Source organism: Psammomys obesus, unplaced genomic scaffold (assembly GCF_907164565.1).
Source record: "Psammomys obesus unplaced genomic scaffold, mPsaObe1.curated_primary_1811, whole genome shotgun sequence".
In the NCBI taxonomy this organism is placed as follows: Eukaryota; Metazoa; Chordata; class Mammalia; order Rodentia; family Muridae; genus Psammomys; species Psammomys obesus.
Genome location: NW_026596101.1, coordinates 19,022,149 through 19,047,223, shown reverse-complemented (window position 1 = coordinate 19,047,223; position 25,075 = coordinate 19,022,149). Strand labels below are relative to the sequence as shown.

General features: G+C 46.9%; 1 protein-coding gene across 2 annotated transcripts in view; it reads right to left on the bottom strand.

Annotated features, from left to right (window-relative positions):
- Positions 1–25,075, bottom strand: part of Lrig1 (leucine rich repeats and immunoglobulin like domains 1) — a 63,273-nt gene that overhangs the window by 16,819 nt on the left and 21,379 nt on the right. For both annotated transcript variants that reach the window (XM_055628406.1, XM_055628407.1), the window contains exons 3-8: positions 11,592–11,729; positions 9,504–9,647; positions 7,886–8,029; positions 6,337–6,480; positions 3,945–4,088; positions 1,701–1,781 (exon numbers count right to left, since the gene is read on the bottom strand). In XM_055628406.1, the coding sequence (XP_055484381.1) occupies positions 1,701–1,781; positions 3,945–4,088; positions 6,337–6,480; positions 7,886–8,029; positions 9,504–9,647; positions 11,592–11,729 (795 nt within the window). The remainder of the gene's footprint in view (positions 1–1,700; positions 1,782–3,944; positions 4,089–6,336; positions 6,481–7,885; positions 8,030–9,503; positions 9,648–11,591; positions 11,730–25,075) is intronic.

Genomic DNA, 25,075 nt, shown 5'->3' with positions numbered 1-25,075 from the left:
AGCCTTCAACAGAGCAAGGAACACAGACAGGGGTACCAGTTCCACCTGCTCCCAAGGGCATCACCAAACCATACCATGAGGCTTCCAAAGTCCTGTTCATTAAAAACAGATTCCTGCCCTGGAAGTCCGAGCAGTCAGGTCAGCCTTTAGACAAAGCCTCCTATTACCAGCCTTTGTCGGATGAAGGACAAACAGGCCAGTGACCCCCTCCACCTCCTTTTTCTCTCATAGGCAATTTGGGTGGACAAAAAAACAATCTCATCCTGAAAGCACTTCCACAACTCACAGCCTGGATTTCTTACTTTAAATAAACCAAATGCCCAGAAACCCAGTGGTCATGTTCACTTTGGCTCGTTAGCCACAAAACTAGCAGCAAATAACAGCTCATGGGACACTGAACCCCAAGTGTGTCTGCTAGTCTGCCAACTCCTACACTTACTCAGATCCTCACAAGCCAGGGCACCATGTGCTCCGGGTCCCAGGAAAAACAAACTGAGCTGTTTAGTGAAATCTCCCATAAATGAGATCTAGGAAAAGCTGTGCCTTATTTCATCCATTAACTATTAGTCACATTGACCTCTTTTACAGTGAGGGCAGGCTGTTATTTCTAATGGTGACAACAGCAATAAAACAAATTCTCAAATTCTCTATTACACAGTGCCAGTCATTCTGCTGATAGGCTGCAGCAGGCCCTGTCTCCTTCAGCAGACGTCTGGGGGTGCTGCAGGGTGGGACAGTGAAGCCAGCGTTCTGATGGCTTCCTGGGCTGGAAGGGTGCTGTAGGGAATGGGAAGGTAGCCTGACCTCCCCGGTAAGGACTCAGATGTCACTTCTTAAACCCTCGTAACATCTGGCCACCCAGCCAAGGGCTCTCAAAGGCCACTTCAGAGGCTAAAACACCATGGCTAAGGCACCATGGTGTGTGCAGAGTGGAGAACGTGTTGTGGTAGGCCTTGTACTCACGTTCTTGGAAGTAGCCATGGCATGGACAAGCCTTCCTTGCAGTGTGGACTGCCCGACCAGGCAGGAAGCCAAGGCTCTACTTCTGTACACTCCACCTACTTCCTTCCATGTGTGTCCTATACAGAACTCCCCCCCCCCCCCGCCGTCCTGAACAATGTCAGAGGTGGACTGGGGATGAGGGCAGGGTTGGGGGCGCAGCATTGCACTGATTCTCCTACACAGGTCACTCGAGGGTCTCATTAAGTACTTCTATTAGGTCCAAAACCTGCCCCTCCCTCACAAGCTGGCTACCACATCAACTGGCAAATTCCAAGAGGGCAAGGCAAAGACTCTCCAAACTGAATTCAAAGTAGCTATTACTAGTGCTCTTGGTAATGGATGCTTCTACTTGAGATTAGAATTAACAACAAAAATACTGACAAGAGCCTTAAAACTATTAAGTTACTCAAAGATATTTCACACCTTTTCTAGAAATTGAGGAAGGCGGCAAAACCCCTCCATGCAGAAGACAAAACATTTGGGTGTTCTCAGATAAGCTGTGAACAAGACCAAGACTAGCAGCCCCGAGGACCACCACACACTGGCAGCACAGAGACTATAGAAGGCCTATGAGCTGTGTATCCCTCACACTGGTCCTCAGCCTCTTCTCTGCACACAACAGAAGGCCTACTGCAGTCCTCCATGGGCCCAGGACTGTGTACCACAGCCTGCAGAATTGCACACTCGGGAATACTCACAGTTTGCTGAGGTTGTCGAGCCCCATAAAGGCACCACTGGTATCTTCAATTGTACCCGAGATCTCATTATGGTCCAGGTCCCTAAGAAGACAGAAGGAAAGTTCACCCTCTATCTTGAGCTTTCACCATGAAGGGAGACCAGCCCCACACCCAGGCTTTCACCAGAAGACCCAAAGCATCCAGGTCTGGCCCAGAGGGCCCAGCACCATGTATTGCCATGAGCACTGTGGGCCTAAATATTATGCTGTGTGACCTTGCTTCTGCTTCCAACAAAGCTAGCACACTCATCAAACACTTTGGCTGGCTTCACGGAGGGAAACCGTAGGGACAGCACCAGAGGAAGCCAGGTTTCCTCCACGAAGAAGACCTCTGTCCCAAAAGAGTCCTAATAGTTCCTGTCTGTTCTTGTATTAACCACAGTCCTGTCTCTGTTGTGGAAGGCATGTGGAAGAAAGGGATGGCAACCAGGGACTCTGCCCTGCTGTTCCTCAAGGCTGGCCTGTAAGCCTGGGGCCAGCACACTGCTCCTTCCTCATGAGGCCTATGTAGCACACTGGACTCTGAGCCAGAACAGACATCTGGGTGCTGAGTCAGTCTTATGACCCACTTGCCAGGACAGGAAAACCGAGGCCAACTCCTCAGCCCCAGGCCATTTGGATAAGGTCAGTGCTTCAGCTTCCTCCCTGGGCTTCCAAGAACAGGTCGTGGTGCCCAGCCACATACACCTGGCAGCCAGACCCCTACTCTCACATTTGATCTTTCTAGATTTTTCACTAGGCCATGGCCCTGCACATCCTTTTCCAGAGTCCTTCCAGATATAGCCAAGAACAGAGAGGGATGCAGCTCTTGGCTCCGGAAAGAAGCTGGAAAGTCACTGCCAGCTGGGAGTGGAGCTGGGGCGAAAGCACACAACGCTTGCTGTGACCTTCACTTTCCAGCATGAAGCAAAAAAGAGAATGTGCTGCTGGAAGGGACCTCTCCTTTCAAGGAGTCCCACCCTGTCATCTCCAGACTGAGTACAGCAGGGCCTAGGCTGTGGCTCTGTGTGCCTGTCTTCCTGCTCCAGGACTTGCCTGCCAAAGCCCCCTCCCCCCGCCTCCTTTCTGGCCTGCTCAGCCTGAATGTTTCTGGCCTTTCTGTTCCAGCCTTGCAAGGTCTTACAGGCTGACCCTGGCTTGAAGAGTTTGGCATTAGGTCGTTCACACTCCCCAGCAGTAACTCACTCCTAAAGACCACTCTGCCAGGTGCAAGTACAGAGGCCTCCCAGAGGCACAATGACAGGTGTGCTCCCCAGAAGAAGACCATGCTGGAGAAGGAGGGCGCTGAGCTGCTACCACTATCTACTGAAGACTCCATGTCTTCCCGGGGGTTTTAGTCTGAGTGCTGCTGAAAGTTGCCTAACGTTCACAACTAAAAAGTATGAAAAGTCCCAGAAAAGCACCCTAAGCAATTTCTAGAGCCTCACCCAACTGGATGCCTTAAAGGACATGACATTCTCACTTCCTCTTTATCACACCACTCCCTAATGCAGCACAAACAAGGACACAGGATCCCTCATTTCTATCTCCCTTGGATACCAGGTCCACTAAAGAACTTCAAATAGCAGGAAAGTTGGCCATGGTACTGACTTGAAAAAAACTACATAGGATTTAAAAGCCAGTCAGGACTGGGGTTTTGGCTCAATGGAAAAGAACTTGCCTATTAGGCACAAAGCCCTAGGTTTGATATATAGCAACATGAGAAAAAAAATTCTCAAAACTTACAACCAGTCCTGAAGGCACCCACTTGAGGTAAAAAGATAGGCACAAGTTCAAGGCCAGCCTCAGGGTATGTTTAAACACCAGTGAAGAAAACCACCACCCTACCCTCTCAAGAAGAAAAACAAATGAGAAGTCACAGGCTGAAGGCTGGAGAAGAGACTCACAGGACTGTCTGAACGCCGCTGCAGAGATCCTGTGTAGATGGGCTTTTCCAAGTCCACCCACCCGACCCTTCCACATGGACTGAGAATTACTGATAACAGTGATTTTTAAAGAGTCCCTATCCCCCTATAGGCACCATCATGGGAAAGAAAAGATTTTTCTGCTCAACAATTAGTTTTTGCTTGATGCTATAGAAACTCAAGCCCAGGTTCCCAGAGCAACCCAGCTTAGGGTCCAGTTCTGAGTAGAAGCCAGCAAGAGGCGATCTGCTCTCCCACCTGGGGACCCCTTCATTCTGTCACCCTCAGAAGCAAATCCTTACAAGACTCGCAGATTCTTGAGTCCCTTGAATGCGCCTTCAGCAATGTGGCTGATGGCATTGTGGCTGAGGCGCAGGACACTGAGGCCACTCAACTCAGCCAGGCTCTCCTCATCCAGCCGTGTGAGGTTGTTGAAGGACAGAATCCTGAGAAAGAGAAGAGGAAGACAAAACATCACCGCTGAACTATATGGATGCCCTATTCTCTCTTCACTTTAACAATCACACTACAACTGGCCTTGTCTCACTGGTAGGGGGATACTTAAGCATGTCTACAGTAATCCTGAGTATATGTAGCCAAGCACACAGAAACCCATCAGGTCAACATTCATCTAGTCTGATAACATTTACAATTATGCAGGTCATGAAACCAGTGCCACAACACTGAGGACTACTGCTTATACACACTGTAGACACCTGTCATACAATCCAAATCTCAAGGCTCCAAGCCCCTCCATTGCTGGTCTTGGCTTAAGCAAGGGAAGACCCATCTTGGCAGAGGCTGACACACTGAACAGAACCTGGTTCTGCACTAAGCAAGGAAGCCACAGCTTTACTCCCTGTATTGGCCAGCAGAGGGCACCACAAGCTACTGCCTGGGACAGCCACAGCAGGGCCACCTATCTTAGCAGGTTAAGACCCTGACACTGAAGGCCGGAGCTGTGACCCTTACACCCCTCAGCAGGGACCATGTGCCAAAGGATGCGTTTGCCTCTGTTGGAATCAAACCCTCTTCCCAGCACTGCTGCAGGTGCTGTCCTACACTGATCTGCGCATGACATCTACAGTTAGAAATGTTAATTTTGAGCTGGGACAACCAAAAAGAAAAATGAATTAATTGAAGATTAATGCAATTTTTAAGGTGGCAGTGAACAATATTCTGCCCCTCTTAGAGAAATAGTCTTAGTGTCTAGTGTCTATCAGTTGCAAAGACCTGGCAAGAGACAAAAATTACACCCTACCCTGCAATTAAAGCATGCAGCTGAAAGGGCAAGAACACGCTGGAAAGCAATCCTACATCTGGCCCTGAGGTTTCTAACAAGGGGCAAACAGCCAGGACTAGTCTAGTATACCCCAGTGAACCTTCCCTTTCCCTAAAGGGCGTGACAGTGTCACATCATAGGCAGGAAGGAGAGAGGTTGAACTCAGGGTCTGCCTGGGAGTTTTACCTTTCCATGCAGCCTTAACTCCAGGGGCTCACACATTTCTGTTGTGTTCCAGAGGACTGTCCTCACTTGTGAATTAGACTGAACACTTACAAGGTACGACTCCTAGCCTCAACAGAAAGCCACAGAGCCCCCCAGTGCCATGGGCAGTCGTCAACAGTGGCATCTCTAGGTAGCAAAAAACTAAACCCAAAGAATAAACACTAACAAAGAATCTAAGTGAAATGGGTACAGAGCAAGGGGCAGGGCTATGGCCTTTTACAAAAGACGGGCTAGCTCAGCTGTGAGCTCTGAGAGGTATGCACTGAGGGTTCTATCGTCAGGGTAGAGAAGACCAGAGAAGAACAGGCTGCAAGAGTCAGCATCAGGTTCAAGTGTCTCAAATTCTGCCTGGGGAGGTGAACAGATAAATACAAGAGAGGCTGATTAAGGTGGGCATTCCTATCAATCACCTGCTTTGGTGAATCAGTCTTTTCCTGAGCCCAAGCCTAGGCAAACAAGATAAACAAAAAGAGAAAACCTTCTGAGCATCTCAAAAATAAACCTAATGGACTACACGGCATCCATTAAACTAAAAGAACTCCCGGACAAGGGGCAGAGACAAAGGGGCGAGAGATGTCTGCTGAGCCTTTGGCTCTGCCAATGCAAGTAAGTGTGTCTGCTGTGAGGGGAGACCCAGGCCATGCCTCCAGTCACAGAAGGCTGTCATGAAGCCTCAGAAGCAAGGGTACAACCTGGGACCCTTGTCTGCAAACTTCCCAAAGGACCTAAGGGACCCTGCATCTCCATACATCCACTTCTTCCATCAGGCACTGGGATTCAGACAGGGCAGGAAGGATCCCAGTGTCCTGAGAAACTGTCTAGGAAACAACGGTGGCGTCCCCAAGGCTAAACAAATCCTTCCACCGTCAGCATGTCACCATCTTCTGGTTTCACTGTCCTACTCAAATGTAACTTTTTCACTCAAGAAATGCATGTGAACCACTGTCACTCAAAAGTGCTGTGGTAACAACATCTAGGCTTCTGTTCCCTGGCACAGCCGCTCCTTCATTACTGGCTCCAAGCCTAAGACCTGGGGGACAGTGGCTCTGTGTGACTTCCTTCCTGAGCAGACTGGCAGCCTTCCCACCTCTGGGCTGCCTCATTTGTGGGGTGAGTTGGGTCTGTGGTTCCCTGAGCTCTAGGGGCTTCACCAGGTACTGTCATTGACCACTCTGCCCCAGACTTACAACTCGTGCAGCTTCTGACAAAAGCTCCAGCCATCGCGCTGAATTCGAGAGATGGAGTTGTTGCTGAGGTGCAGCTGGTGCAGGGCTGTGAGGCCATAGAGGGAGCCGCTGTTCACCTCCACCAGGCTGTTGTACTCCAGGTGCCTGCAGAGACGACACACAGGATGAAGAGACTGTCCTCATCACAGTCCACAGGAGGACAGGCTGTGTCGGAAGTGGTGGTGGGTGCAGAGAAGGTAACAGCAGAGAGAAGTATGCACATTTTGCTCCTCGTTCAGCATGAGAAAGGAAATTTAAGCAGTAAGAACTTCCTTTTGTCTGACTTTCTCCTACTGCTCAAACTGAGCTCTTAGTATATTAAAAAAGAAAAAAAAAAAAAAACCCTAAGAACCACACTACCCTCATTTGTACAGACTTACTCAACATAAAAGGCAAGTGGCAGATAAAAGGTTTCTTCTGAGAACTCAGCAAGTGATTATTTAGACTTCAGATTCCAAAATGAACATAGGAAGCCAATATCCAGCTAATCAGAAATGGAAAGCTCCAACAGGCTCCTCCTGCGCATGCCTTACGGAGTGGGTATGTACGGCAATGGGTAGCCAGCGGGAGGCGCTTCTGATGATGAGTCTGGGCAAAACAATGGTGGCTGTGGGCCTAGGCTTCTTCTGGCCTTGGTTTCAGCTACAAAAATAACAGCGGATGTACAGGTTGTAATGTAATTCGCATGGGAAGCAGGGAGTAAGGGATGTGGCCAGGTAAACCACTGATGGACACAGGTAAAGGCAGCGGCACAGTTGTGTCCACCTGGAAGGAGACACTGGCAAACATGAAAACTAGAGAACCAAAGACAGATGCTCAGAACTAACTGCCTCGTGGAAGACGGCTTGAGGGGGGGGGGCATACAACCCCGCTTCTCTGTGCTGCCTGACTATGGAGATTCGTTACTTTTGACTGAAATAATTGTAGCGGTTTCAAATCAGAAGATCGGTAATTGCCCCTCTGCTGTTCTTTTTTCATTATTCTGGCAGCAGGCAGCTCTGCTGTTGCACACATCTGGCTGGAAACTCCCCTGATAAATGCTGCACATCTGCACTCAGTGTCTTGATTAGCTCACAAGATGGGAATAAATCTCCCAAGATGAACTATGAACTATGCATTCTGGCCCACCTGCACATCCAGAAAGACCACTGGCCCAGCATGGGGAAAGAAGGGACTTCCGATAAGGTGTGGGAGTAGAGAGGATGTGGAGAGGGAATCACTGCAGACGGAGGCTCGTGGAGGAAGTGGGGGTGGAGAGCAGGCCCAGCACTCTGTTGCAATCCATCTCCCTCCACTTCTCCAGCTGACCACGTGTCCACTAAAACCTCCTTCTACCTTGCAAGGAAAACAACCTGGGGTTTTGTCCATTGTGCAGAAAAAGGCCCAAAGGGTGGGGGATTGGGCCTGTGTGGCCACCATTCCCAGTACTCAGCCGAATGAATGTGTGAGTACATACTTGCTCCAAAGAGCCCATGCCCTCCCAGAGCCCAGGAGGGACGCCCACACTTACAGCACGTGCATCTTAGACAGCCCCCAGAAGGCGCCATCCGTCAGCTTGCTGATGTTGTTCCGTTGAAGCTTCAGCACCTCTAAGCTATCAAGCCCCTGGAACGTGAGACCCTCTATCAGCCGAATCCGATTCCGATTCAGGTCTCTGTGGAGATCAAGCCATCAGGTCAGAGCATCCCATGTAGCCTGCACCATTCTGAGTCAATGGGGAAACCATGGAGAAGGAGCCTTAGAGGAAGCAAGGGCACATCTCAGCAGGCATACTGGCACTGCCAACAGCATGGGCAATGTAGTAAGAGAAGGACAGTGAACGTTGCCTCACTAGCTCCTTACCACCCCTGTACCATGGGAGCATAAGCACCCACATTTCTTCCCTGAGAACAGTCACCATTCATGATTCTACAGTGGACTCTGGACATGACTCAGGAGGTACATTCCTTAACTGAGGTGTCTCTTAGCTCAGCAACAGAAATCCATACCAGATGCTTCAGCCCAAGAGAATCCTAACCACTGGATATCAAATGGCAGCAAGCCTTCCACTCGGGGCATTTGAAAGACTCCGTGCAATGGAGAGAAGTGACCACTTACGGAGAAGTGGGGGTGGGACACATACACACTTGGCACCTAGTCAGAACAACCTTTGCTGACCAAGAGATAGCAGGAATCTGGGTCAGCTGGATCCCATTAGCAACTCTGGGGAAGGTGGGAAAACACAGCGCTAATTAGAAAGCCCTTGGTTTTCCCCCAAATATTTCTGCAGTGTCTCATGACCCTGCTTCACACACAGCTTCTTCAACTTCTTAGACTGAACAGAGCAAAGCCAAGCTCCAGCACCCAGGGGAAATGAAGCATGGAAGCGTGAGGACAGGGCACAGTCCACCCTGTGCCAGCCTGACCTGCAACTGCTTTATTCTGTGTAGACCAAATTGTGAATTCAGCTTATTTTCCTGAAATATACTCTTCTGCTAAAAGAAGACACAGGAAAACAGAGTTGAAAAACCTTAGTCAACATATGTTTTCTAGCACCCTGTGTCATTTTAGGATAACTGGAAAGACACGTAAATCCTTTTATACAAAACCAAACTTGTTAGCCTTCAAAAAATACAAGAAATGAAGAGGTGGCTAACTGGTCAGTTAACTTCATACCAGACTACTCCAGAAGGGTCGGGTACCTTCGTGTTCAAGGTACAGACAGCCTCTACCCCTTAAACATCACTGAAGCCTCTGAGATGGGAAACCAACTGGGTAGGAGTGGTGGTGCAAGCCTGTAATCCCAGCACTTGGGAGGTCGAGGCAGAGATTCAGGAGTTCAGATAGAGAAAGCATGCGAGAGCCATCAGCAGAGAGGCAGGGACTGCATTTCAGAAGCACAGTGTCAGGGAGGACAGGCATGAAAACACGTGGGTCTTTTCCTCGGCCATCTGAGGCAGCCTGCGGCACCAGACCCAGCTCCTAATTTGCTTTTATTAGGTGTTGCGGTAGGGTCATAAATGATAGGCTATACAGAGTTTTACCAAGGGGGGTGAAGAAGGGGTGGCAATTGGTACAGGGTCCTTGGGGAAATTTGGCCCCCATAAAGTTTGGCTAACCTTAATTAAAGTGCAGGTTTCTGTACTCACAGTTGTGTCAGCCTGGGTAGCTTGAATGCTTTCACAGGAAGCTGGGTGATCCTGTTTTTGCTCAGACGAAGAGTCAGCAGTGACCGTGACAGACCATCAAATGCTCCAGACTCCAGGCTGCTGATGCGGTTACTCGCCAAGTTGCTGGAATGATTCAGGAGAGAAAATGTGGTGGCAGTAGGAGGCCTCCCTTACGCCCTAGAGCACCAGACCCAGCTGGGTCCTGCTAGGAAGCCTGCTGAGACATGCACAGATGAACAGACCTCCAATGACTCTGACACCATCCCGAGGCTTTCAAGCTCAACCTGACCTGAAGACAGGGAACCTGGTACCAGGGCATGATGGCAGCCGGAATGTCTGCTGGAGAGAAGATGCTGGGGCAGGCCTTGCTTCAGCACAAAGCACATTGTGCTTGCACCTTACCCACTCCAGCCACACACAAGGCCTGGCCCAAGAGAACCACTAGAAAAGTCCCAAAAGAAAAAAAAAAAAAAAAAAAAAAAAAAAAAACGGGAGACACGGTCTGAGGGTTTTACACTTTTTAATCCTGAAGAGGGTCTGAATGTATGACTTACATCATCAAGATGTACAAGCCATTCATTTAAGTAATTTTAACAACTTCAAGAAATACTTAAGTGACCTCTGTGAGCCCATTTGAAAACAATAGCTACATCTTCATAGGGCTACACATTATGCCTGTCTGGGGAGGCTCCCGTGATCACACAGGAGGGGCCTCTTTCTTCAAATACAAGGCAGTCTACAACTCAGATGCAAGCAGCTCACAGCACAAACTATCAGGTAGTAAAAAGACAAGACACAGACGATGATACACTCTCCTCCTGAAGCCACCTCACACATTTCTTACTGCTTTCCCTAGACAAAAGCTTAAGTGAAAATAAGACAGACTAGAGAGAATCTTAACCACAATGGCTTGTGTGCCAAGAGCGAGCGAGACACTTCTGTTCCCACTATCAGGCAGCCCAGAGCAGGGCACATGAGGACTCTGCAAACGGAGCTGCACTGTTTGTTCTTAACACTCCAATTAAAGAGCAATCAGTGTGATGGAGACATAGCAGTCAACAGCCACCAAGTAGAGAGTGCCCTCTGTTATCTGTGCAGGGAAAGGAAAAGCAGAGCAGTTGGTGGCTTCTCCGTGCCACACAAGAAGCGCCAGGTGGTAGCTGGACACCTTTTGAAAGCCCCCTCCCAGGGCCTCTTGTTCCCAATTCTTGTACCTCGATGAACCCTTCCTCCCCCAAAAACAATCACTCCTGTCCCTGGAGTCTCAGAATGACTTGGAAAAGATGTAACAAGTGTCATCGTCCCTGAGGAGATGGGTCACAGCAAGCCATCTTGCAAATGAGCTGCGGAATAACTCAGAAACAGCAATGAGACAGGGATGAAATGTACTCATTGCTAGAAACTGTTGCTTTAGCCTTGATTTTCAGATTCTTCCCCAAAGCAACATTTTCCTATGTGCAGCCAGTGGATTATATAGGTTTAATTTCCTCATTCCTGTCTACCGTCCACTCCCAGTACCGTGGGAGGCAGGTACTGAGACAGGTTAAAAAAAAAAAAAAGGATATCTAAACAACCTCAAAGCAGCTGCCCTCTGCAAGGGAGCCAGCCACAACATGGCTTAGTCTCTGATGCTAGAAAGACAAGCTCTTTGAACCGGTCTCCCCTCTGACATGTACCCACTAACCACCCAACTATTGCTCCCAAGTTTCTTAGAAAGAGCGCCCAGAGCATGAGAGCAAAACTAGACTTTGTGAGCAGAGAACTGACTTCTGGGCTGTGCATGGTAAGGGCAAGTTACCTGGATAGCCAACTAACCTACCTAGCTCAGTGCTGCCTTCTCACTGTAACACCAGAGAGTACTCCAGGAGTTGGAAATTACCTAAAATGGGTACCCAAGGGATCATGGGTAGATGCCACCCTTGGCCTCCCAAAGGACAATACAAGTTCATGGACTTAGCCACACCAGGGCCAGAGCGAAGCAAGCACCCATCAAATGTCTAGGACTGGGCACCAGGACAGCCACTACAAGGCCTGGAAGCTCAGGTCCCAGATGGCAGAGACACTTACAGCTCCCTAACACGCAGGCCACCTGGGAAACAGGAGCTCCGGATTTCCGTGATGTTGTTCGAACTCAGATCCAGCACTTCCAAGGACAGGTATGACTTCAGCTGGCTTCCGTCCACACTGAGGATCTTGTTGTGCTGCCTGCAACAGAGCAGGAGGTGAGGTGGCAGCTGACTACACCCACATCATAGATGGTGTACTACCTGAAACCAAGCAGGAGCGAGACTTCTGCCCCCTCTCCTCCACCGTGGAGCACATACTACCTGAAACGGAGCAGGAGGCAAGGCAACAAACTCGTGTCTTTCCCCCTGTTTCTGCGATTTTACTTTTACCTGAAATTACAACTCAGTGACATTCAATGTGTAATCTATTCCTTTCTAGTGCATCACCGTCTGCTGGCTCTCGGTATTAAATACAGTGGAATAAACTCTTTGTCCAAGTAATGTGCCTCAGTTGTTCCATCCAAAAGAACGTGGGGTGATGACAGGCCCAGTACCCAGTGGTAAAGGACATGCCAGTGCACCAAGCTGCCCCACTCCAACCCATCTCTGATCTCTGGAACCCAGTCGAGAACTGCGACTGAAGACTGCAGGCCCTAGAGCCCAGAGCTCAGTTTAATCCAACCAAATACATCTCAACACAAGTACATCTCAATACAGTACATCTCTACTGACATGTACTGTATGCCAGGCATGAAGACAGATGGGACCGCTAAGAACACCATGGCGATGATGACCAAACCTGACTCTGAAATGCGACAGCAACTCATTGCTGGACCCAGCTCGAACCAAATCCCTGACTCTCTGCCCTTGGTGACTTAAGGCCTTGGTTTTCTCACCTGAAAGATGAGGCCACAGCCTACTACCTGAAACCTCAGTAAAGCATCTTGGGAGCACAGTGGTGCTTAACCTCCTTATACGACTTACTTACACTTTTAATCCTCTTTCTGCAAAACCCAAACCTAACTAGCCACATGAGCATCTCATCAGGAGAAGGCAACAGAGGACATGGGTGCGAGGAGCGGACCGTTGATGTGGGTTTGGCGCTGCCTGGTTGGGTCACAGTGAAGAGTTTGCTGGGTGGCAGTGCTGAGACTGTGGATCCTAGGCATACACTCCGCCAGCCATGAGTAAACTGGGGCAGCTCTCCAGCCAATCAAAAGCTTTCTGGAACGAAACCCAAAAAAGCCTGGTGTTGCTTACCAAGTGGCATCTCCTTTAAACAAACACTTGACCAAATCAGTTCCAACAGGCATAAACAAGGACCTCTTTCCCAGAAGCTCTGGGACTCTCTGGCCCCTTTGTTCTCTTCACAACTCTCCCAGGCCCTAAAACTCAAAATGCATTTATTTGCACAACTGTGCTGAGGGAGAGACAGACTTCCCTGAGAGAAGGGACCCTATCCTTTCACTTCTCCAGGCTCCTCCCCAAGCTACTTCCTGAGTTCTTCATTAATGTCTTTAATAAAGGCCGTCTTTTCAGTTTTCTGACTCCAAAAGAAAAATAGAAGCTTTATTATGTAAAGTATGGGAAGAAAAAGAACAAGAAATAAAGGCCACAGCATTGGGCCTCATCCGGGAACTCTGAATATAGTACCAGGGAGCCAGGAACAGAGGACCTGGACAGAGAGAGGATGGGCTCCACACAAAGAGTCTGGCACTCTGAGGCCTGTCACAGGCAGTCTCGCCTCTCTCCTCTCCCCCACACCGCCCCTCAGTCTCCTCTGTCTTTGTCTTTTGTCTTACACTTTTTCTTCTTTCTTGGCAGTATATTTATCCATTGAACCGCATTGTAGGCCCCCACTCTGGATAAATGCCACTGTTAAGAAGACAAGACATTTTCACACAGTGGGAAAAGTTCCCCACTGAGCAGAGAAGCAGCCGTGGAGATGGAGAGACTGTGTGGGAGTGAGGCATGAGCTCTGGGAAGGATGAGCCAGGGAGAAGTTGCCAGGAAAGACCTGAAAGGAGGACTGAGGCAGAAAGAGTCATGTGGGGCAATCAGGAGCTGGGTCCGACTTAGAAGCTGGCCTGTCTGGCCGAACCAAACCAGGAAGCACTCAGTGGGCCAAATGAGGTCAAGAGGATTGGAAAAGGGGCCTTAGGAACTGGCACCACAGCAAGAGACACATCCAGTGGTCAACGATGACAGACAGGTTAGCAGTGCCACCTGCAGTCAGTTCTCAACACAGCAGCCAGACAAGACAAGACATGGAGTCAGGAAGACACCTGCAAAGCAAGCATCTGAATAGTTGTGAAAGGCTCAGAATAAGGTCAACTTTGATCCTGCAGGTTCCACACTTGTGGATTTAACCAAATGCATTCACAAAATACTGAGAAGGAAAAATAAATAACAATGTCTATACTACACACATGCAAATTTTTCTTGTCATCATTCCTGAAGCAATAGAGTGTAACAATTATTTATGAAGAATTTATAGTGTATTGGGCACTAAACATAATTCAGACACTTCGAGGCTGTACACAGGTACGTGCAAATACTACATTATTTTACAGAACTTAAACATTCTGGGTTTAGGTGTCTATAAAGAGCCCACAAATTAAACAACAAAACATCTTGATTTTACAGAACTTAAACATTCTGGGTTTAGGTGTCTATAAAGAGCCCACAAATTAAACAACAAAACATCCTGATTAAAATATCAGCATAGGGGCTGGAGAGATTACTCGGATCTCTTCCAAGGAACCCGAGCTCAGTTCCCAACATGCATGTCAGGTTGCTCACAACAGCCTGGTCTGATTAGCCACCTTCAGGCATGGAATACTGTCACACAAATATACACCATACACAAAGAAAATAAAAATGTTTTTTAATCAGCAGAGGACTTAAACAGACACTCCCAACAGGTATCGATCGGTGTTCCTAAGGGACACATAAATCAGAGTTATGATAGCTACTATCAACGGAGCATGTGTACCTGAGAGTGTGGAGGAATTAGACGACAGCAAGCAGAGGGGAGTGAAGGATGCTTTAGAAAACAGTATGACCATCTAAAAGAATAGCACAGGACCACCACTTCTGAACACCCCCAAAACAGAAGACGGAGCTCAAGGGGACATTTTCACGTGTTCACAGAAGTATTATTCAGAATATTGAAAAGATGAAGCAACCCAAATGTCCACTGGCAGATGGGTGGATAAGGAAAACGAGGTATACACCACATTATACCTAAATGAGGCCTGACGTGTGTAACACCTCGTACCGGGTCACACAACTGAATGTGCGGAGGTTCCAAAACTTTGGTAATAGATTTCTGAATACACAATGACAAAATATTACTTCCAAATCAAGTGTGTAATGGCTCTGCCACGTTCCCAATGGCACGTGCCTACAGTACACCGCACAGCTCCACTTCAGCCTGGGTTCCGAACACCAATGCCTGTGCTGTGTGTGTCCATGTGCTGCAGAAACTCAGCATCTCAGCTCACGTCTGAAACAACTGTCAGTTACCAACTCCAGGGTTTTAACTGTACTGTTTATATATACACTAAAGAAAGTTTTCAAAATAACTCATGATCTATTGTGTACCTATTTTATACACCCATATGCCCACCACCGTGTAAGTTTTCAGTTCTTATACGAGCATAATTGCTTAATTCTAAAAAACAGAGACTTTTAAATGTTCCTGTCATTACTGAGCATGTATCAAACTAGTGTATCTCTGAATTATATTCACATGTTACATTTTAAAAATTGCCGTTTAAGTTGTTGACCTCAGTTTCTCTCTCTTTATCTCTCTCTCTCTCTCTCTCTCTCTCTCTCTCTCTCTCTCACACACACACACACACACACACACACACACACACACACACACACAACTGTTCACTGACTTCTGGTTTAAATTAGGATAGAATTTCCAACAGTTTGTGTATGGCCCTAAACATACTTCTACCATATAAAAAATGGCATTCTTAGCACTAACAATTAAAATTTTTCTAAAAAGTTTAGTTTATTTATGTGTGTGTGCCTGTGGGAGCAGAATGAAAACTTGTGCATGTGTGCAGGCCTGAAGAGGGTATTGGATCACTCAGTGACGGAGCTACAGGTATTTGCAGAAAGCCCAGCATTACATAGGTGCTGGGATCTAAGCTCTAAGCCCAATCCTGAGGACTGCAAGTTTGAAGCCAACCTCAACCACACAGCAAGTTCTAGAGAGTTCCTGGTACCCTAGGCTACATGATGAGACTATTTCCAAAAGAAGGAAGGGAAGGTAGTCCGGCACTAAAAAATAAAATGCAAACGTTGTTGCAAAAACAAGAGCTTAAAAAAAAAAAAAGAAAAAACAGTGACAATTTGTTGGTAATGATAGGAAAGAGCTCAAGGAAGGATGCAAAACAACAACAACAAAAACTACTGAACTTTCTGCTTAATTTTTAACTGTACAATTTTATCATAATTTAAAAATAAAACAATTTAAAATCAAAACACAATGAGTCTTGGTTCATGAGACTCTGCTGTTGAAAACAACTGACTATAGCCCCTCACTTAAGGTCTCCAAGGCACAGTATCCATGACAGACCTGCCTAACCTCCTATGCCTCCACTTCACAGGCTCTGTCCCACACTGGGCAAGCCACAGGGCCTTTGTACTTCCTGCTCCTAATGCCTCTCCAGAGATCCACATGTCTCATCCCTTAATGGCTGTCTTTATTCAAGTGCCACCTCCTGCCTACCCTTTCTAAAATCACACACCTGCCCGCACCCCAATCACCTGCCATGACCATCTCTATACTCTAATAATCATTATCTGGTACACTGGGAGCTTACTTATCTGGTTCACCATCTTCTTGCCCACTGTGGCATGGTGCCATGAAGAAAGACATATCTCTACTCCCAACTATGCCTCCAGGCTAGAAGGGTCCAAGTTGCAGGATAGGTGCTCAATACAAGTGATTGCAGCTATATTCACAAAGTGTTAAGGATGAGCACACAAATGGGATTCAACATTCTTGCAGCAGAAACTGTTCCAGCAAAGAGCTTCAGGCGGAATCAACAGGAACAGGAAGGAGTTTGCCAAGGCACAGGTCTTGTGACAGCCCTGCCCAGATGCAAACACCTATATCAAGCCCAAGGCAGCCCAGCTGCTGAGAATACACACCATTTTCTCTGGGGCTTCACCTCTGCTGTCAACTACACCCTGGGCCCCAAGCAAGTCTCCCTGAACACACACCCAAGCTCAGAGGGTGGACACGGATGCTCCGACCCCACAGAACTCTGCACCCTCCTAGGAGGACAATCGGTATGAATGTGCATGTGATCTGTCTGAGGACCCTTGCTCTGAAACACAGCACATAACCCAACTGGAGATGTGCTGTGAGTGTCGTCACAAAAGCTCAAAATCCAGTGGTGCCTCTCACAGGTGTGAATCTTACAGTCGCGTTTGTAGAGCATGAAGTTCCTATAAGCCATAGGCTGATATGGCCTGACATGTACTAGCGGTTGCTTAATAAAATGAGTCTTGTTTTTAGTCACATTGTATCCTCAGAAGCAAGCTGTGAGTCTAGTTCATAGCAAGTGCTTTGAAAAAAAAAGAAAAGTGAGTGAGAACAATGAATGGATGACTGGTTCCCTTGAGTTCCATTGCCACATTTCAATGCAAATAGGCAAGCCTGGCTCCCCTCCCCTCTCGGCAACAAAGGCCTGAGTCAGAGCTTTCAGCTCTACGTAGGAAGCAGGCCTGCTTCAGCTGCACAAACGCCATCCCCTGGAACAACCAAGCTGTCTCAGGGAGCCAGACTTCAAAGCAAACCCAAGACTCATCTCCACAAGCGCACATCCTTGACCCCTCCAACACATTTCTTCTTGGTAGCTGAGCCTGCCTTCTAGCTCTCCAGCCCAGAGTCTAGAGAAAAGGACAAGCATTCAGATCATACTGGGAAGCCACCCCATCTGCCTCCTGAAAGCAGAGGGCCTAGAAAACCCATCTGGTTTCCCAACTCAAGACAGCAAACCACTTCATAAAACTCCCTTTTCTTTTTATTTGTTTGCTTAGAACAGTGTAGCCCAGATCAGAAAACACTTCATTCTCAATGAATATTCAAGCAAGTCATTTTACATCATTCATTAACCTGAGTGCTCATGTCCCAAGAAAGTCCACACTCATCTCCATAACCTCTGACTCAGGTCTCCAACTTTTTAACCATAGCTGACCAATTGCTGCATGTTATATAGCCAGCCCTGGGCAAAACAATGAAGCCAAACAGCAACCTAACCAGGTAAATATGACTACCATTTCTGCTTAGATAATTCAAAGCAATGAAGACTCAGGCTCTGCAGGAGTTTACTTGATGGAGACCACAGCTTAGATGCAAGAGGAGGTGAGGGGCAAACCCAGAACTTGAGTCTTGGCCTGGGCCACTAAGAGGCCAGCAAGTTCACAGCAACGCTTGGCTCCATCTGCATAATAGCTGGCTATTTCTTTTATGTGTGTGCGTAAGTTTTGCCTACATGTATGTCTGTGTATCTTGTAAGTACCTGTGCCCACAGAAGCCAGAATAGGGCCTCAGCTCCCCTGAAACCAGAAATAGAGGCAGTTTTACACGCTGAGAACCAAACCTGGGTGTTCTAGCTGAGCAGCAACTGCTCTTAACTGCTGTGCCATCTCCCTAGCTGGTTATTTCTTGATCAACTCTTATGAGTCTGTGTAAACTGGCCTCTACCAGCCCCAACTTCCCAGGGTTCTATATGAACAGCATATAGGTACAAGGCCTGTGGGACCAAGTCTTAGCAAGTATGACCTATAGAAACAAAGAGACCTCACCCACACTGGAGGGAAGAAGAGTGGATCTCCAGAGACCACCTCCTCACAGACAGCTGTTGGATGGCTATATCCATCTACTCATGGGGCTGGTGAAGCTGCAGAAGGACACACACACATTTTTACCAAAGGCAAGGACAGTGCAAGTCAGGGGACAGCGATGGCCTCATCAAAGGAATACTCACAAAGCCAGTGATTCTGCAGTCAGGAATTTTGGGTAGCGGGTGGCAGCCTAGTCACGTGGCACTCAATTCCATCTAGTGTCAGTCTACCCCTAGGACTACCCTCTGCAGTAAGGAAAACTTAATGCAGCAGAAGTCTATTAAAGCAACACCTGCTAAAGGCTTCAAAAATAATATCAGTCTTCAAAGGAAGAGGGTAGGCATGATAATCTCCCTCCACTTGGCCACATTTTCAGAGCTGATGTTAAATTAGACAGTAAGACAAACGGAGGCATGCGAAACCAGCACTTAAGACTTCTTATCATGAGCGTTTGTCCCACTACACCCTGTGAAAGCCTGGTTCACTATGTCCCCTTAGTAGTGGAAGAGATCATATGTTAGAGATCACAGCCAGGAGGAAAGGGTGAGTGGATCAAAGACACAGGCACACGAAGGTCGAGCGCCAATTTCTGGTGTTTGAAATTATGCACCTCTTGTCTATATCAGCAAACTTACTCTATAAGAGGCCAAGTGGTGAATAACTTAAGTTTAGTGGGCCATGTGGTCTTTGTCACAACTATTCAAACTCTGCTTCTATAGTGTCCAAGCCGCATAGACAATAAAAAATCAGCATGGCTATAGTCCACTTAAACATTACTTACAGAAACAAGCAGCAGACCAGGACTAGCCATGTGCTATTATTTGCCACCTTCTTGATAGCAGACCAATCAATTTCAGTTTCTAGGAGAAAATGTAATTCTAGGTCTGGTACAGTTTTGTAGCTGTGTGTAAATCTCCTTTCTCTACCTGAGTTAGCTACCTGAAAAACTGGGCAAAACATCCCTCTGCAGAGAAACCCTCCCTTTCTTCCTCTGCCCATGTTGGACATCATTAGTTGTACTCTTTACTGTCTTTTCTAGCTTTTCAGAATTAACCTAGGTTACATCCTGGACCCAATGGAAAAGTTGGGCAATGAGGCTACCATGGAGCATTACAGAGAGCCACAGTGTATGTCTCTAAAATTCTCCCAACTATTCTGAAGCAGACTGAAGTTGGCCAACTCACTAGTCCTCACATCCAATCCTTGATGACCTTTAGTTCTTTCAAACCTTTATGATGCCAGGTCCTTCCTTGACTGTGGACTCTTAATAAGCAATACAAAATCTTCCATAATTTTAAATCACTAAAGTTAGCAAAATCCAAATTACAACTCTTCACTTGAACCTCAAAGAAAACAGTTTTACAAAATCTAGACGTAAACAGGAAAAAACTGTAACATACCTAGGCTTCCTTCAGCTCTTTCCCCTCCAGCCTGCCATTCCCACAGCTACCCTGGGAGACGGTTAGTCAGACCCTCCACCAGGACAGCTCTTCCTGCCTGGATTCTGAGACTCTTACAGGTAGCAAATAGCCTGCTGCTCACGCATAGCAGGCACTCAAAGTCTGGTCAAACAACTGAAGGTATCCACCCATCCATAGGTGCCATGGGAAACTATGGTCTAGCTTAACACATCATACATGCAACTGCTACAATGTGAGATAACCGGAGATTCTCACTGAGAGTAGGACAGCAGCACTGAGTGGCCCTCATGCTACTTTGGGAGGTGTTTTGCATTCAAATGCCTCATGATTTAAACCACACCAAAACCACAATGCAGATGATGAGTTCAAAAGAACAAGCTGCCCCTGCGCAGGCCACATTATACTAGCAGCATTATTTATAAACCTTTTTACAATACAGGAGTCACAGAGATTTTTATGCATAAGTTATACATGTGGAGTTCAGTGTATTTTTATAAAAAGCACATATACAAACCACATGGTCATCGCCCAGAAGACAGAAAACTGCCACATCCTGACATCCACATTCTCTTAGCTGTTATTCTTCTCAAACCAATCCTATAATTTCTTCCAACCATGAATAATTGTGCCTATTTGTATACACAAAATTATTCTGCATAAACTCTTCTATTTCTGGCTACTTTCACTCACATTTTGAGATCCACTCAGACTGTTCTTTTCTACTAAGAAAAAGGGAGTATGTGCGTGCACGTGTGTGTGTGTGTGTGTGTGTGTGTGTGTGTGTGTGTGTGTGTGTGTGTAACAGAGTCTAAGTATGTAGCCTAGGCTGGCACTAGTCTCCACCCCAACTGCAGCACAGTATTTCTACTGAAAGGAAAAAAACATTTTCTTTCTCCCCCCGCCCCCCATTCTATTTTTTTAAGCAGCACTGAAGTATTTCCAGCCGGGGCTATTATGAAAATCATAACCGTGAACACAGGTGAGTCTTCCAGATGTGCCTGTTGGTGCACATTTGTGCTCTCTGCAAGGGCATGCAGGGCCAGTCTTGACACTGCATGTGGCATGCACCTCTCCAATCTCATACTGACATGGGTAGCCTTCTTGTAGACTAAATTTTTCAAGGTTGAAAGGAACCTGAGATGGTTTATTCCAAGCACCCATTTCATGTTGTTTCATTTAACAGTTACCACACCTTGCCCCTGCCCCACCTCTCAGGAAAATATACTATATTGCAAAGGCCAGTGAGATGGTTCAGTGGACAACGACACTTGCTGCCAACCCTAGCTACCTAAGTTCAATCCCTGCGACCCACATGGTGGAAATGACAACTGAAAATTGGCCCCTGAAAGATTGCTCTCTAGCTATCTATGAATAAGTGTAAAAAAAAAAAAAAAAAAAAAAAAAAAAAAACTTAAATATTGTGAATATAAGTCAGGGCTACAGAACATAGCCAAGTTCAATCCAATCATCTTGTTTAGCTGTTAAGTGAGGCACAAAGTGACGATAACACATGTAAGGTATAAAATGGCAAGAATAATATCAAGATTAATACCCATATGCAGCAAGGCCCAGGAGAGTTTTAAACCAAGTGAGCACAGAAGACCTTTCAAAGGCCAATCTAAAGAAAAGTTCAACATGACAATCCTAAGTATTGTTGTCCCCACTAGCCCCGTTTATAACCATCTTCCTAAAGGGAAAAACAAAAGCATCTGTCCCATTGTATGAACTGGCAACCTGCTTGAAGACACTGGTGTCTTTTAAGAGCCGCCCAGTCCAGATGATTTGGTGAACAGGAAGTGAGAATCAGAGTAAGCAGGTCCTTGCTCACTGCCTCTCTCTTTCCCCTGCTGCTAGTGAATCACCCGTTCCCTGGGGAATTTTGGCAGATTCTCAGCCTGGCTGCAGATGACGTTCTGGATCTGTTTATTCAGGTGGAGATTGGATAAAAACAAGAGCAGCCCGGTGGCAGGATAAACAGCCTCCACCAGGCAGGGTCAACCCTCCTAAGGCAAGACTGGGCTGTGTCAACCAATCTCCCAGCTGGCTCACTTCCTTCAGGATCACTGACCCCCTTGGGGTCTTCAACAGACAGTTTCCATTAATTCTTTTGTGTGTGTGTTGGGGGGGGGGGGGACCTGATGCCTCAAGTCCATGTGAATGCATGGTCCCAGGGACCCTGCTGCAGCAGATCCCACTTGGTTCTCCCACTATCGGCTTGCAAATACTAAACCAGAAGTGCCAGGTCTACAAGGAAGAAACCTAGGGACAATCAAGGAACAGCCAACACCATTTAAGTCTAGAGTGGCAGTTCTCAGCCTGTAGGGTGCAATCCCTTTGGGGGTCTAACAACCCTTTCCCAAGGACCACATATCAGATATCCTGCATATTAGATATTTACAACTCATAACTGTAGCAAAATTATAGTTATAAAAGTAGCACAAAATAATATTATGGTCATGGGTCACAAGAGGAACTGTCAGAATGTTGCTGCATCCCATATAAAGATGTACAAATAAAACAGTAACAAAGAAATGTCCTGAGGAAAATGTACATTGCTGGGTGAAAAGGCTTCCTAATACACACTGCTCAAGAGCAACATTCTGAAAAATTCTGAAAGATGAAAACACTGAGACAACAGTTTCTAAGAGGGGATAGGGAGGAAGGTATGATAGATAGGTAAATCACGAGAGTCTCGGGGAAGTCACTGCACATTTTTCAAATCCATAGAATGTGCAATACCAGGAGTGAATCCTAACATAGATTACATACTTTAGCTAGAAATAATGTATCAATTTTTAGTTCATCAAGTAAAAATAATGAACCACAGTAAGACAGGGAGGCAAACACTGGAGTGAGAGGGGTGCTACAGGAGTGCTCTGTATATTCCATAAACCTGCAACTGCTCTAAAAGTATATTAATTGAAAAGGAAATCTCAGCCAGGTATGGATGGCTCATGCCAATAATCCCAGCACTCAGGAGACACAACAGGGGAAGACTGAGCTTGAAGGCCTGATGAGTCTAAAGTTAGCCTGGGCTTCAAAGTGAGACTTTGTCTCAAATCTCTGGCCCCACCTCAAAAAGGTCTCCTGAAGTATCATGTGGCCCTGAGGTCAAAGCAGCAGAATGCAAGGTATACACTGGCTGGGCATTTCCACTTTCCTTTACTGGTATATCTCCAGGACCCAGAAAAGAGCTTAGAATACAGAAGTTGCTCTGCCAGGGTTTTTTGAGCAAAAAAGTGAATTACAACTCTATTTCAACCTCCTGACAATTACATAGAACCATCAAACTTAATATTTGTTTAACAAAGAAAAGGAATTAAAAGTAAAGTAGAGAATTAACTTTCTTTTCCAGTTAAGAAACCTACAAGCATTTTTAAAGAAAACTGTGGGGAGAAGTAGGTGTCTGCCTTCCTTAGCCCCAGCCGGTGAGGTTCTGGGTTAGTCCAGGTTGGCCAGGGGGAGACTGCTAGGTCAAGGCAGCTGCTGTTTCTTTCTGCCTGGCTCTGCAACAGTAGGCTGAGTCACCTGAGTGTCACCTGCAGAGTGCCCTTCCACTCCCTCAGCAGAGTTCCAATCAGGTGCTCTGAAAGCCTCATCTGCCTCTTATCCCTTCGGACAGAGGCTGGAATCCCCAATACTGGCTGGAATTTCTGAGGGCTTGGACTTCCTTCCATGCCTGTAGGAAGGGAATATGTCCTGGCATCTGGGTGGGGCAATATGGCGTCTATCAGAGTCAGGAGACAACGAGCAAGACCAGTCACTTCCATCTACATACAGAATACCCATCTACATACAGACATACTAAATGGAAAAGCCACAAGTGTTTATCCTTCCTGCTCAAGGCCATCATGGCTACCAGGTGCTCTCTTAACTTTATCTTTCCCCAAATTGTTTTCCTTTTTCCTTGCTTCTGACCCTACCCACCTGCACCCACTCCCTCCCATACCCTAGCACACCCATGGTGCATTCCCTCCACTAGACCTTAGCAGAGTGCCAGGCTCTCAAGCCTCCAGCCCTGGCACAACCAACGAGCCAGGGTGCTGCAAGGCTGGCCTGGCCTCTACTGACTTACTGTAAACAAGTCTCAGGCCTGTCTTGTACACAGTCGAGGCCATCGTCCATGCCTATACAGAAGAAAACTCCTACACAGAACAATGAGGAACAACCAGATGCTCCCAGCCCTGGGGCCCTGGGCAGCTGTCTCTAGACAACAAAACCAGACAAAGCCAAATAGCACTCATGTTACTGCCCAGTCTCTTGCCCCCAGAAATCTAAGTGGATTCTTCTTCCTGCTTCCAGGGTGGAGGAGGGAGGAATAGAAGGAGAGAGGGAAAAGAGAGGAAAGAAAGAAGAGAAGTAGCAAAGTAAAGGTAGGAGATGGCAGTTGCTAAAACAAGATGGGAAGAGGACCCATTAAGGTTAGCAACAAGCCTCAGCTACTCTTAGCAAGCAGCTGTAAGGAGCAGGCTCTCTCCACAAGGCTCTATCCATTAAGGGTTCCCATGAAACACAAATCCCATGAAAAACCAATGGGCTCTGGTCGCCAACTCTTGTGGTCCTTCTTCCTACTGACCTCACCATCCAGGACCAGAACAGTTGGAATCAGGATGAGAAACAACAGGGTGACCTCATTCCACTTCATGTCATCCTGGGGTATCAAGTATACCCAGGAGAAGGCCCAGCCAATGTGGTAAGCCAAAGGCAGGATACATGGGTTTATCAATGTGCATAACTACTACACTACAAGTCCTAGACAGAAGTGTGGGATATAGCTCTCACCCAGTCTGACAGCAATCAAATCTTCACACTTAATATTTTATACAATATCAATGTGCTTGCCAATTAGGTAAATAGGCTTACTTAAAACAACAACAACAGTTAGTGTGAATTTAGATGCTGAGCTGTAGGACCTAATTTTTTTTAAACTTATTAGGTTTTATTTATTTTTACAGGTAGAGGTGTTCCTCCTGAATATGTCTGTGTACATATGTGCAGTGCTTGTGGAGAACAGAAGAGGACATCGGAGCTCCTGGGCCTGGAGTTACAGTTTACAGCTGACAGCTGGGTGCTGGGAAGTGAATGTTGGTCCTCTGGAAGAGCAGCCAGAGTTCATAACTGCTGAACCATCTCTGTAGTCCCAGTGGGACCTACTCTCTAACTAGGTAAAGAGTTACCTAGTTCTTTACCTAGGAAATACCTAGGTAAAGAGTATGTATGGGGCATAACCTTCACTGCTCTCTACCTG